Source organism: Scyliorhinus canicula, chromosome 22 (genome assembly GCF_902713615.1).
Source record: "Scyliorhinus canicula chromosome 22, sScyCan1.1, whole genome shotgun sequence".
In the NCBI taxonomy this organism is placed as follows: domain Eukaryota; kingdom Metazoa; phylum Chordata; class Chondrichthyes; order Carcharhiniformes; family Scyliorhinidae; genus Scyliorhinus; species Scyliorhinus canicula.
The window spans coordinates 18971514-18985662 of NC_052167.1; the positions used below are offsets into that span (position 1 = coordinate 18971514).

The 14149-nt window shown below is 49.2% G+C and overlaps 1 protein-coding gene across 2 annotated transcripts in view; it reads right to left on the minus strand.

Annotated features, from left to right (window-relative positions):
* wdfy4 (WDFY family member 4) overlaps nt 1-14149 on the minus strand; it is a 292745-nt gene that overhangs the window by 151793 nt on the left and 126803 nt on the right. For both annotated transcript variants that reach the window (XM_038782904.1, XM_038782905.1), the window contains 6 exons: nt 12828-12954; nt 11435-11592; nt 7487-7725; nt 5984-6099; nt 3652-3843; nt 2060-2205 (listed from right to left, as the gene is read on the minus strand). In XM_038782904.1, coding sequence (XP_038638832.1) covers nt 2060-2205; nt 3652-3843; nt 5984-6099; nt 7487-7725; nt 11435-11592; nt 12828-12954 — 978 coding nt within the window. The remainder of the gene's footprint in view (nt 1-2059; nt 2206-3651; nt 3844-5983; nt 6100-7486; nt 7726-11434; nt 11593-12827; nt 12955-14149) is intronic.

A 14149-nucleotide genomic window follows, 5' to 3' on the forward strand; every position in this document is an offset into this window, starting at 1 on the left:
ATGGCATCATAATTGCCCTTCCCCCAGCTATAACTCTTGCCCTGCGGGGTATACTTATCCCTTTCCATCACTAACGTAAAGGTCACCGAATTGTGGTCACTGTTTCCAAAGTGCTCACCTACCTCCAGATCTAACACCTGGCCTGGTTCATTACCCAAAACCAAATCCAATGTGGCCTCGCCTCTTGTTGGCCTGTCAACATATTGTGTCAGGAAACCCTCCTGCACCAATTGTACAAAGAATGACCCATCTAATGTACTCGAACTATATCTTTTCCAGTCAATATTTGGAAAGTTAAAGTCTCCCATAACAACTACCCTGTTACTTTCGCTCTTTTCCAGAATCATCTTCGCCATCCTTTCCTCTACATCCCTAGAACTATTAGGTGGCCTATAGAAAACTCCCAACAGGGTGACCTCTCCTTTCCTGTTTCTAACCTCAGCCCATACTACCTCGGAAGAAGAGTCCCCATCTAGCATCCTTTCCGCCACTGTAATACTGTCCTTGACTAGCAGCGCCACACCTCCCCCTCTTTTGCCCCCTTCTCTGAGCTTACTAAAACACCTAAACCCCGGAACCTGCAACAACCATTCCTGTCCCTGCTCTATCCATGTCTCTGAAATGGCCACAACATCGAAGTCCCAGGTACCAACCCATGCTGCCAGTTCCCCAACCTTATTTCGTATACTCCTGGCATTGAAGTAGACACACTTCAAACCACCTACCTGAACACTGGCACCCTCCTGCGAAGTCAAATCTGTGCTCCTGACCTCTATACTCTCAATCTCCCGTACCCCAAAACTACAATCCAGGTTCCCATGCCCCTGCTGAATTAGTTTAAACCCCCCCAAAGAGCACTAACAAATCTCCCCCCCAGGATATTGGTGCCCCTCTGGTTCAGATGTAGACCATCCTGTCTATAGAGGTCCCACCTTCCCCAGAAAGAGCCCCAGTTATCCAGAAATCTGAATCCCTCCCGCCTGCACCATCCCTGTAGCCACGTGTTTAATTGCTCTTTAATTGTATCTTAAGGGAGAAGTTATGACATCACATATAAAATAAATACTGGAAGACAACGGCCAGGGTTTTTCAGCCCTTCTCGCCAGCAGGGTTTTCCACTCCCACTGAAGTCGGCCCCCGCTGCGGCACAGCTGGCGAGTAACGTAAAAGACCATTGTCGTTGGCGGGACTGGGTAATCCTGTCAGCAGCCAATGGCAAACTGTCTCCAACCCTCAGAACTCCCTGGCTAATTATGAAGAATTTCAGATTTCCCATACACCCCCCATAAGCACAATCAATTATAAAGGCTCTGAATGCTAATTAGGGCAGGGATTTGTTACTTTGATAAAGGTTGATAAGTCTAAAATTAAATCACAGTTGGGCATTAATTCAAACGTTTATCTGTGTAAGGTTTGGTGGGACACGTACACGCTGGTGAGGAGTATTTTTATTTGTTCCCATGCGAATGCTTCAATCTTCTGAACATTGCTAAATTTTGAATGCTATTTAGCGGGAACACGGGGTGGGATATTATAACAATAATCTTTATTGTCACAAGCAGGCTTACATTAACACTGCAGCGAAGTTACTGTGAAAATCCCCTAGTCGACACATTCCGGGGCCTGTTTGCGAACAGAGAGGGAGAATTCAGAATGTCCAAATTACCTAACAGCGCGTCTTTCGGGACTTGTGGAAGGAAACCGGAGCACCCGGAAGAAACCCACGCAGGCACGGGGAGAAGGTGCAGATTCTGCACAGACAGTGACCCAAGCCGGGAATCGAACCTGGGACCCTGGCGCTGTGAAGCAACAGTGCTAACCACTGTGCTGCCCAATAACTCTTTCTGCGCGATAAACGTCTTAAGATTGTTGTGAAGTGAACCTGGTCCCAGGGGTAGCCTTCCTACTTTAGCTCCAACGTGCCGGAGATCCGACTCCACTCTCCGAGTGCTTGGAGCGAACACTGAAATGGTGATTGTTCAAAAAGCAAAACGGTGGGCTTTATTCTCTGCCCGGGCCGTAGGAATCGGACTGGAAAAGCTGGACTTTGAACAGGTACCTTTATAGTCAGGCGATCGGCCTCTTTCAAAAGTCGTCTGCTAACTGAGCGTACAGCCGTCGACAGGCTTTCGGGCAGCCACTCTGATTTGCTCTGCTGGCATTGTGCTGGTACACCTCTGCTCAACAGGTTCTTCTTTTCCGAAGCTGAGGGGGGGGAAGAATATGTTATAACGTCGCAGGATTAAAACAGAGCAAGATTTCTTCCGTAAAAACTCCAATTTACCTTCAATCAATACTTGGGATTTTTATAACAGTCAAACCTGCAGATTTGTTTTCCCAATTCTTTATTGATTTCCCCGAGGAAGTAACTCGTGATACTCCACGACACAGGTAGCATGCTCCAGGTCAGGAAGGTGTCCCTCTGGCTTCGCCCCCCCCCCCCCCCCCCAACCCCCCCCCCCCCCCCCCCCCCCCCCCCCCCCCCAACCCCCCCCCCCCCCCCCCCCCCACCCCTGGGAGCGAATGTCAGGAAATCATCATGGGCGGGATATTGCGCACACTCATCCCCCCACTCCGGAACGTGCATCGGGGTGGTAATGGCGGCCTGCCATTGGCCAGTGGTGGGAGCTTCTGATCCGGTCTTTTTCAATGGGGTTTCCCATTGCACGTCGGGAAGCCCGCAGCGGGGATTCACCATTGGCGGGATTGGAAAACCTTGACCCATGGGTGCAGTGATTGTGAGTGTATCAATTTTAATAGGGCCGCTTTGCAATGAGCTCCTCTTGGGTGAGGCTGGTTATTAAAGTCAAATGGATACATAAGCAATGAGTTGATGCACCATCGATTGCACGTGAGGCGAGTGATTTACCAAAGTCAGGCTTTAATTAACTAGAACACAGCCTGGCGATCGTCTACAGTGGAAAGGGACGATCGTCAGGCTTTTGAGCATTTATACCTCGTTGATAGAGGCGTGGTTAACTCAGCCTCTCGGCCAATCGGTCGAGAGGCACATGACCGACCAGGGCCAATGGTAAGCCGACGTTCTGGCCCAATGGCAGACGAGTATGCAGATCATATCATCACATGAGTGACATGAGTTATTGACGGGGGCATTAAACCCATTAATTGCACATCAATGTAACCAGTGCGGCTGGGTGGAAGAATCTAATAATGACACCAGCTCATTGTGTTCTATAACACAACAAATACACGAAGGGAGTTAGGGATCTTGTGACGCAGTGGGTTAGCATCCCTGCCTCTGAGCCAGCCGCGCCGAGTTCGAGTCCCACCCCAGGACTTAACGACCAAGGAAGGTGTGTTCATAACGCGGCCAAACAGGTTGAGTGCCAACCTGCCAATCCTTCCAAACACGCCAATGGCTGGCGGTAAGAGCGGGAGCTGGTCAGCAACGCTTGACATGAAAAATCCCACCCCTTTGTTAAAAATTGACTAGCTAATCTGACACCACTTTCAAGCACAGCAACAGATGACTTAAATATGTTGTAATATTTGGAATAAACTTTCCAGGTCAGCGACAGGTAAGTAATGCGGCTGCGAAAAGCAGATTGCTGGACAATAAGGTTCGGTTTGCATCCCTGACAAATTCCTTCCAGTTTACGACTGTACTTCCGAGTTATTCGACATACAGACCTATGTATTGGTGCCATGCCTTTGTGGCAAACTCCTCCCACAGAGCAGGGACCTCTGAAAAGTCAACGACATTCTCACTCGACCTCTGCTTGACTGAGAGGTCTGTCTTGTAGCTTTCCTCCAGGGCTTGTCTTCTCTGTGAAATGAGGTGGTTCCACACCCACTCAACCAAATCCATGATGTCCTTTTGAGCTTCCAAAAAGAAATCAAAGAAACGTCAAATCAGAAAACCTTGTACGTGACTCGTTGAAAAAGACATATTTTAATTCCCTTCGCGACATCTCCTGAAACAAATCTAACTACAATACTTAGGCATTGAAGGTTGTAGGGAAAATCTGCAAAGGGTGGAGTTTGAGGTGCTTTGAGCCCCAATGGTTCATTCCCAAGATGCACACTGTAACAAGATCCAACTCATTTGTACAGTTTACACGTTTGTCCCCGGGTGACAAGAGGGTACGATTAACAAGGTGTATTAAGGGTTAATAAGACTGAACTAGCAAACTAGATGACATGAGCTCAATTCCAACAAGGACTAATTGTATTCAGCAGCAAATACCCAAAGCATCCACCAGATAGTTGGAAAAACTCAATGTCTTTCCAATTCCAATTCTCTTCCTGCACACAGTGGTCGCACTAAGGCAGACTTCCGTCTGTTTCCATAGTTAGCAATTCCCAGTTTATGTCGCGAGTCTGTCGCCAAGAGGTTATAGTGTGTGGGACGCCACTCCACATCGAATGTGGTTGACCAGGAGTCTCTCCCACTGTTACCGCCAACCGTGTGTTTGGAAGCATTTGCAGGTTGACACACTCAACCTGTTTGTTAATGTCCTTCAAGGAAAGGAAACTGTGAGCTTGACCTGCTCTAGCCTTGACTTGATTCCAATCCCGTGTGAGTGATTTAAAAAAAAAATTTAGATTACCCAATTATTTTTTCCAATTCAGGGGCAATTTAGCGTGGCCAATCCACCTACTCTGCACATTTTTGGGTTGTGGGGGTGAAACCCACGCAGACACGGGGAGAATGTGCAAACTCCACACGGACAGTGACCCAGAGCCGGGATCGAACCTGGGACCTCAGCGCCGTGAGGCAGTTGTGCTAACCACTAGGCCACCGTGCTGCCCTCCCGTGTGAGTGATTGACGAATGATGACATAAGACCATAAGACACAGGAGCAGCATTAGGCCACTCGGCCCATTGAGTCTGCTCCGCCATTCAATCACAGCTGATATGTTTCTCATCCCCATTCTCCTGCCCCTTAACCCCTGATCCCCTTATTAATCAAGAACCTGGGGCAGCAGGGTAGCATGGTGGTTAGCATAAATGCTTCACAGCTCCAGGGTCCCAGGTTCGGTTCCCGGCTGGGCCACTGTCTGTGCGGAGTCTGCATGTCCTCCCCCTGTGTGCTTGGGTTTCCTCCGGGTGCTCCGGTTTCCTCCCACAGTCCAAAGATGTGCGGGTTAGGTGGATTGGCCATGCTAAATTGCCCGTAGTGTCCTAATAAAAGTAAGGTTAAGGGGGGGATTGTTGGGTTACGGGTATAGGGTGGATGAGTAGGGTGATCATTGTTCGGCACAACATTGAGGGCCGAAGGGCCTGTTCTGTGCTGTACTGTTCTATGTTCTAACCTATTTATCTCTGTTTTAAAGACACTCAGTGATTTGGCCTCCACAGCCTTCTGCGGCAAAGAGTTCCACAGATTCGCCACCCTCTGGCTGAAGAAATCCCTGCTCATCTCAGGATCGTCGCTTCAGTTTGAGGATGTTCCCTCGGGTTCTAGTTTCTCCTACTAGTGGAAACATCCTCTCCACGTCCACTCTACCCAGGCCTCTCCGTATCCTGTAAGCTTCAATAAGATCCCCCCTCATCCTCCTAAACTCCAACGAGCACAGACCCAGAGTCGTCAACCGCTCCTCATATGACAAGCTCTTCGTTCCAGGGATCAGTCTTGTGAACCTTTTCAAGGCCATCCTTCCTCAGATACGGGGCCCAAAACTTCGCACAATACTCCAAATGGAGTCTGACCAGATCCTTATACAGCCTCAGAAGTACATCCCTGGTCTTATATTCTAGCCCGCTCGACCATGAATGGCAACATTGCATTTGCCTTCCTCACTGCCGACTGCCCTCAGGGCAATGAAGTGTGGATGCCAAATACTCCCTAACTAGTGTCACACGTGTCCCAAAAAAAATTAAAGTATGCAAACCAACAACTACATTCGGCAGAATGAAGACGATCTATTTCATTTTCCTAATGGTTAGGTAACTAACCCTGCACATTTATTGATTGAACTTGCCTCTTCCGCTTTGTGCCCTGAAACAGATGCAACTTACCTTCTACATTGTGGATCGCTTCAAATGTTCCATCATAATCTTCGCTGGCTGATGGGGACTGCAAAATCCAAGCGACTTTTTTGCTGCTTGTCTTCACGCCAAACCCATCAGGATAGCTGTAAGGTTGAACAGCTGTTAACATGTTGAAAGTACATTGGAGTTCACAGCTCTTGGGCACAATAGACGTGATTTGAGTGTGTACCGCGGGAAATTATCCAGAGCACGACGTCCGATTATCTGTTCAAATTACACGTGGGATGTCTGCAGTTGACTGATACAGATGGTGCATATATGGTCAAAGACAGATATGTTTCATCATCAAGGTGTGAACATACAGTGCAGAAGGAGGCCATTCGGCCCATCCAGTCTGCACCGACCCACTTAAGCCCTCACTTCCACCCCATCCCCGTAACCCAATAACCCCTCCTAACCTTTTTGGTCACAAAGGGCAATTTATCCTGGCCAATCCACTTAACCTGCACGTCTTTGGACTGTGGGAGGAAACCGGAGCACCCGGATGGAACCCACACAGACACGGGGAGAATGTGCAGACTCCACACAGACAGTGACCCAGCGGGGAATCGAACTTGGGACCCTGGCGTTGTGAAGCCACAGTGCTAACCACTTGTGCTACCGTGCTGCCCGTGTAGTTCGTTGATTTGCTCCTAAGTACTATTAGTTTGGCCCAGTTTAAGCAAAATTGGGGGTAATTTTAACCCCTTAAAACTTAGATTTGGGTTGGATAAGAAGTTGGAAAAATCTGAAAAAGGAACCCAGCGCCCCTCAAATCTGTTCACCTACACTTTTAGCAGAGGCAGGGTGAATGTCGGGTGCTGCATATCCACTCCCAGAGGCGGGTCGGTTAGTTAAACTTGGTAAGGCGGCTGTGCACCTCCTTGTTAACTGATCCAGGTTTCCCCTTTCCCTCCCGGGACCGTGGAGATCACTTATCTAAGGATTCTCACCTAAAGAAACCTAAGATTCCTCAACTAAGAAAATAAATAGTTCCGCGGAGGGAGTGCAGCAAGGGTTCTCCAGGCTGATTCCTGGGGCAGCAGGATTGTTGTACGAAGAGAGATTGGGTCGACTGGGCACGTGTTCACTGGAAGAACATAGAACATAGAACAGTACAGCACAGAACAGGCCCTTCGGCCCTCAATGTTGTGCCGAGCAATGATCACCCTACTCAAACCCGCACGGCGAGCGGCGATTCTCCCAGCGGCCAGCCGCGAATCTCGCCACGCCGGTTTGGGGGTGGTGGTAGGATCGCGTGCGGGTGCCGGGGCAGCGTGGCGGGACTCGCTCGGTGCCCCGGCGATACTCCCACCCGGCGTGGTGGGGGGGGGGGGGGGGGAGAATTCCGCCCAAGGACTTTGGTCGATAAAAGGTAAGACACTTATCTCAAGGTGAGGTTGCAAGTACCATGTTAAATTTAAATTAAGAACTTCCTCCCCCTCAAAGGGGACATTAATAATTGTGGAGATATTTGATTGATGTACACACCTTCCAGCTTTTATCTGGCAAAGGCAGTGAATGAGACAAATGGTGAAAGGTAAACTCGAGTTGTATGTCGCAAAAACGACGTCCCATTGCCCTTGTAGGAACTTGAGGGTATTCTGCAAGATGAGCAGGTCAGAAGGCGAGTGTCTGGGCCTTGACAGGCAATACAGGATGGCTCTGTTCAAACTGTTGTAAAGGTTGCTCATGACGTGATCCTTTTGGGAGTATACTTGCTCCATTACCTGAGGGAAAGAAGGAAAAGGCACAAGAATTATCAGCTACAGACCGACAAGAGCCTGTGGGGAGAACAACCAATGCAATGGTGGATATTTTAATTCCCAGCAAGGTAGCATGTGGTGATGTTGTGGTGAATTATACTGTATTGTAATTCACACTGTATTGCATTGCATTGTATTATGTCCTTGTGGGCTCTGTATGTGAGCCGTTGCGCGGCTCTGCCCATAGGGGGAGATGAGGAGCTTGTACAGGGCTCCACTCATGGCTCCGTCCATGGCCCCTCCCACTACCGGAAGTATAATGTGCTGCAGCCGTAAGCCTGCTCTCAGTTCCTCTGATCGCAGCCAGGCTCAGTTGTAAGACCATTAAAACCACAGTTTACTTCCAATCGTGTGTCTAGTGAATTGATGGTCACATCAGATGTTATGTCATCTACTCACAAGCACTACTTTCTTCCAGGAAGGTCAATTGAATTGAATGCTCAGAGTATAGAAATTGTAAACCTGGATTCGCTATACCGGGACCAAAGCACAAATGAAATGTACACAACAAAGCTTCCGTTTTCAAAACTAATTCACCTCCTTAAAATTACTCTTTAACCATACAGAATAAACCAGTACATTACCAAAGAGCAGTTATCTACATTTCCACAGATGGCATTGACATAAGAAAGTCCAAGTTTTGATCGACATGTTCAGCCATCTTTAATAATATTGAGGATTTAACCCAGTGGGATTTTTGGATTAGGGGCCTAATGAGAGGCTTTAGAAACTTTGGAAATACCTAGACTAGAGAGAAGGAATCAGAGAGAAAATATCTTTGAGGCAGCATGATGGAACCATCAATTCACCAGACACGTGTTTCCGATATGAATATAGGCTTTAATCGACTTACTACAGAGCCAGCCTGTTACCCGTTGATGAACTCTCAGTGAACTGCAGGCTGACTCTGGACAAGGGTATTTATACAGCAGCACTAGGGGGAGGAGTCGAGAGCGGAGCCAAGGGTGGAGCGTTGTACAATCTCCTGAGCATTCCCAGAGTTACTCCCCTAGTGGTCGGATAACGCTACTGCGCTTACAAAGACATAGTGTGAATTATCATATTACATTCACCACACAGCATTGAGTTTAATAGGAGTAAGACAGATGGAAAATCGTGGGTGGGATTTTCCGGTCGTTCCCACTGGCGGGTTCTTACGGTCCCACCGATGGTGCACCACCACCGCTGGTTTCGTGGCGGCAAGGGGGTGCGTTCAATAAGAAACCCTGTTGATAACAGCGGGGTCACTAGCAACCATATCTTACCCTCCTTAAAGCACTGGCCCCTAATCAAAGCTGCCGAGAGTGGCAGCCACGAGGCGGCGAACCGGACAACTATGGGATGTGCCTGGGAACATCAAGCCGGGGTCAAGTCAGAAGGAGAGTTTATGGGGGGGGGAGAGAATTGAGGCGCGCTCAATCTGATTCTTCCCGGGTCAACGTGCGGTTTTCCAACAGGAGGCGATGGAAGTTGCACAGCATGAAAATGGGAGGGAAAAGCTGCAGCAGCCTCTTGCATTTACAGCGTGCCTTTAACCGCACATCAGCGACTGATTCAAAACCAACCTACTTGATGCACAATCCATTGGCACGAAACATAGAACATAGAACATAGAACAGTACAGCACAGAACAGGCCCTTCGGCCCTCAATGTTGTGCCGAGCCATGAAACGTAGGTGAAGTCCGAAACGAAAGGCTTTAATTAGCCAGAAATGAGCCCGGCAGCAGACGTACAGGAAAATGGCTGGCTACCGGGGAACATGGGTTCTTATACCCTGCCTCGTAGGTGGAGCTACCTTCCTCTGAGCCAATAGGGATAAGAGGCACACAATACCTGGGCCAATGGGCAATGAGTCCTCTGCACCAATGGCAGCTCACACTCCCAGGTACCGTAATACCCCTAGTCATACTACCACACTACTCTGCGCTGAATCAAGAAAGTGCAAGTCGATGCCAAACTGGTGCAGTCTGAGATTCACAAGAAAAACGGGAGGTTCAATCTCGAACTTCTTGGAAGGTTCCATCAAAACAATCTAATTATAATAATCAGATTTTATTTTTTTCAATTAGTCACCTGGGGTGTTCTAAGCAAAAACAAAGAATGCTTGAAAAACTCAGCAGGTCTGACAGCATCTGGAAGGTGAGAAAATACCACTGGTATTTTTCTTCTACTGTGAAGATGAACATGGTTCATGCAGACACAATGTACGGGGCAAAGCCATTTGAAAATATTGTACAGTCAGGGGGCATAAGTAGAGTTTCTGGTGGAAATTTCTGTAGACTTTTTAGTGCTTATTTCCTCTATTTCTTTTTTTCGCTCAGTTATTTTTGAGCCTACCAGTGCTTCCTGTTTCACTTTAGTCAAAAATGGTAAACTGGATAAAACTGCACGCAATAAACAACCTTCTCGGTTTTCACAACCCTACCCCGATGCAAACAGCTTCAGAATTATTCTCTGCATTCTACTGACATTTTGAGGAAACTTATTAGAAATTTGTTGTGCAGCATAGGTGTCTCTCTCTCTGCGGGATCTTCTGGTCCTATTGTTGTCTGTGGGGAATCCCGTTGAACGTGCACCCCCCCCCCCCCCCCCCCCCCCCCCCACCCAGGAGCCCGTGCCGTCGGTGGGACCGATAGATCCTGCATGCCCAGACCTTCTAAATCATGTTTCGGAATTCTTGGAACAATAGAATCCATACAATGCAGGAGGAGGCCATTCAGCCTATCATGTCTGCACCGACCCTCTGAAAGAGCACATTACGTAGGCCCACTCCCCCACTCTATCCCTGTAACCCCACCTAACTTTTGGACACTGACGGGCAATTGATTATGGCCAATCCACCTCAACCTGCACATCTTTGGACTGTGGGAGGAAACCGGAGCACTCGGAAGACTCCCACGCAGACACGGGGGGGGAGAAAGTGCAAACTCTGCACCGACTGTCACCCAAGGCCGGAATTGAACCCAGGACCCTGGTGCTGTGAGACAGTGGTGCTAACCACTGTGGGAATACGGAGCCAATATGACATGATGGTTATTTAAAATACCTTCCCCCACTTCCTTTCATCAGTTGAGATTAATGGATCAATTCAACCAAACGGGAACAAAGTCCCCCGTAGCGAGCACGTTTAGCTGCATGTTTCCCGGTGCTCGCAATGCCAAGAAATATTCAACGCGACTCACGCTATATAAGGGGCTTCAATGGGGATCGCTTGGCCGAGGCCACACTTAGCCCCGTTTTGTACACTGGGGAACTCTGCTCGCAAGGTCTCCCCAGTGTAGCGAGAGATGGGGATGCCATTTTTTAAGAAATGGCAGCTTGGCACCCTGGCAGTGCCACCTGGTCACATTGACAGTGCCAGGCTGGCACACAGGTGATACTACCAGATATTTGCCAAAAGGTGATCCCTCCCTAAGTGTGTGGGATTCACATCGCAAAGTCTGGCAAGATCGGGTTGGATCACGTGAGGCGTTGTGAGCCGGGTAGATCCCGGGAACGGGGTCTCCCAGCTTTTACCTGCCCCGGTGCGCCGTGACGAGCTGCTCTTCGATGGTCGCGTGGCCATTGGAATGTGCCCTCACTTTCCCATTTCCCATTCTGGAGAGCTATTGATTTAAATCAAAAAAATTAAACCAGGCGAGGACAATTTATAGAACGGAATAATGCATCTCACCATAGAAATCTGTTCAGTTAAAAAGCGGAGGACCTTTTCAGGGGTCACATCAAACATTCTTGCATACAGTTTGTCAACAAACTTTTGGCTGAAGTAGGTTATATTTTCAAACATCGCAGCCGAGGTCCGCTCGACGGTTTTGTGCGTGGTGCCCTGACCTATTTAACAAAAAAGGAAGAAAATAAACATTTTTGAAGAAGCGGAGAGGTTTAGGAAGTGGATTCCAAACCGAGACGGCTGAGGGGACTGTGGCTAACGGCGGAGCATCAGCAATCGGCGGTGCACGGGAGGGCTGAATTAGAGGCGCCTCAGAGGAAGGTTTTAGGGTTGGATGGGTTTTACAGACATAGCGAAGGGTGCAGCCATAGAGGGATTTGGAAACGAGGGCAAAGTGAGGTTAGCAACCAGCGTAGGTGGGTGAACACAGGCGGGGTGAGTAAATGGGGTTTGGGGGAAAAGTAAGGCACAGGGCAGCCTGGATTGTTAGATATTGGGTGTAAACTAGGGATTGCATTCTCCGCGGCCCCTCCCAGCCACGTGATTCAAGGCGGCAGGAGGCGGCACGCCGTTCGTTGTCGGTGGGATTCACTGTTCCCGCCGCTGTCAACGGGATTTCACACTAAAGCCACCCCACGCTGCCGAGAAACCTGTGAGGCAGCACTGCCGGCAGACCAGAGAATCCCCCTGCCAGCAAACAGCCAGAAAATTATTTTAAGAAGAACAAGGGGAGTCCACCCTGAGTAAAAATAAGAACAGAGTTTCAAGGGCGGCACAGCAGCACAAGTGGGTAGCACTGTTGCCTCACAGCGCCAGGGTCCCAGGTTCGATTCCTGGCTTAGGTCACTGTCTGTGCGGAGTCTGCACGTTCCCCCCCGTGTCGGCGTGGGTTCCCTCCGGGTGCTCCGGTTTCCTCCCACAAGTCCCAAAGACACGCTTGTTAGGTGAATTGGACATTCTGAATTCTCCCTCTGTGTACCCGAACAGGCGCTGGAGTGTGGTGACTAGGGGCTTTTCACAGTAACTTCATTGCAGTGTTAATGTAAGCCTACTTGTGACATTAATAACGATTATAAATAATTATTTTTAAAATTATTATTTGCGAACAATGTGTATACACTTCACTGTAGACCCCTACTGGATTCCTGCTTGATCAGTGCCTTACTGGCCTTATACACGCTGGGTAATTGTGTCTCCCTAGGGAACATGAAGAAGACAAGCATCCCTACCCCGTAGGTACTATGCGGGATATTACAATTCTGGCCCAGATTTCTAGTCTTTAGAATGAATATTGAATCAATATCGATCTCAAAGGTTTGTTGGATATTGCTTGTCAACCCGCATCCCAGACTTGAGGCGATTAGAATGAGTATCGAGGATATTGTGCGCGACTGACCGTCTCCAATCAAGGCCTTTGCGATAGTTTGCTCCTCGCTGACGATGTGGAATATGTCCATGATGAAGAGCAGGATCTCGGTTTGAAAACTCTTTCTTTGGCCACTGGTAGCTCGCTCTGGTGAGACCTACGGATAAAAGATCATTCACACCGGTAAAGACAGAAATCATATTAAATAACGAAATAAATAACTCTATTCCATAATAGTTTATGAATTTCTCTGGACAATCATATTGGGAGACGCTGCAGGTGCTAATTCCAAACAAGTGTTTAACATGTTCTAACAGCATTTCTTTCATTGCTGTTTTGGTGGACTCATTCACAAACTTAGAAGTAAGGCCCTGGAATTTCGAGCCCATTGAGAGCAAACTCACTCAATGAGCTGCAGTCTTTTCAGTGCATCATTCCCTTTTGCACAATCATATTAAGAGAAATGTTTATGTTCTTCTCAAACTGCTGCAGGTAGTCCTCTTTTGGTCAGGGCCATGGGGGAAACGTGGGGCCAGTCTTCTTTGCCACTGTATCAGACCGCACTGTGTCAAAGGGAGCATACACAGGGGATGAAATTCTCCGACCCCCAGCAGAATTTCCTGGGGCCGCCTAAAATCCCACCCCCGCCGTGGCAGAGATTCTCCGCCACCCGGGAAGTGGCGGCGACGGAATCTCGCCATTCCAATCGGAGAGGCCCCTGCGGTGAATCTCCGGCCCGAATGGGACAAAGTCCCGCCGCTAGGAGGCCTCTCCCGCCGCCGAGGTTTGAACCACCTCTGGAACGGCGGGATCAGCGGCGCGAGCGGGCCCCGGGGTCCTGGGGGGTGCGGGGAGCGATCAAACGCCGGGGGGTGCCCCCACGGTGGCCTGGCCCACAATCGGGGCCCCCGGGGGTGCCGGTTTTTTGCGCCAGTCCTCTGGTGCCAACTGCTCCGGCGCGGGGATGGCCCCCAAAGGTGCGGAGAATTCCCCACCTTTGGGGAGGCCCGACCCCTGACTGGTTGGCGCCACTCCCCTACTTCAGGACCCTCTGTCACGCCGGGTAGGGGAGAATGCCGCCCAGGTTATGTATCGGAGCGTGAATTCTTAAAATAATTGGCACTTAGGTAATCAACAATTGATAAAGCCACTGGACTAGTAATCCAGGGGCCCACGCTAATGCACTGGGGAGATGGCGTCTATAGAATCCATACTGTGCAGAAGGAGGCCATTTGCTCCATCAAATTGGCACTGCCCTGCCAAAAGAGAACTCTACTTTGGCCCTCTCCCCTGCCATACCCCCACGACCTCATCTAACTTGCACATCGTTAGACTGTGGGAGGGAACCGGAG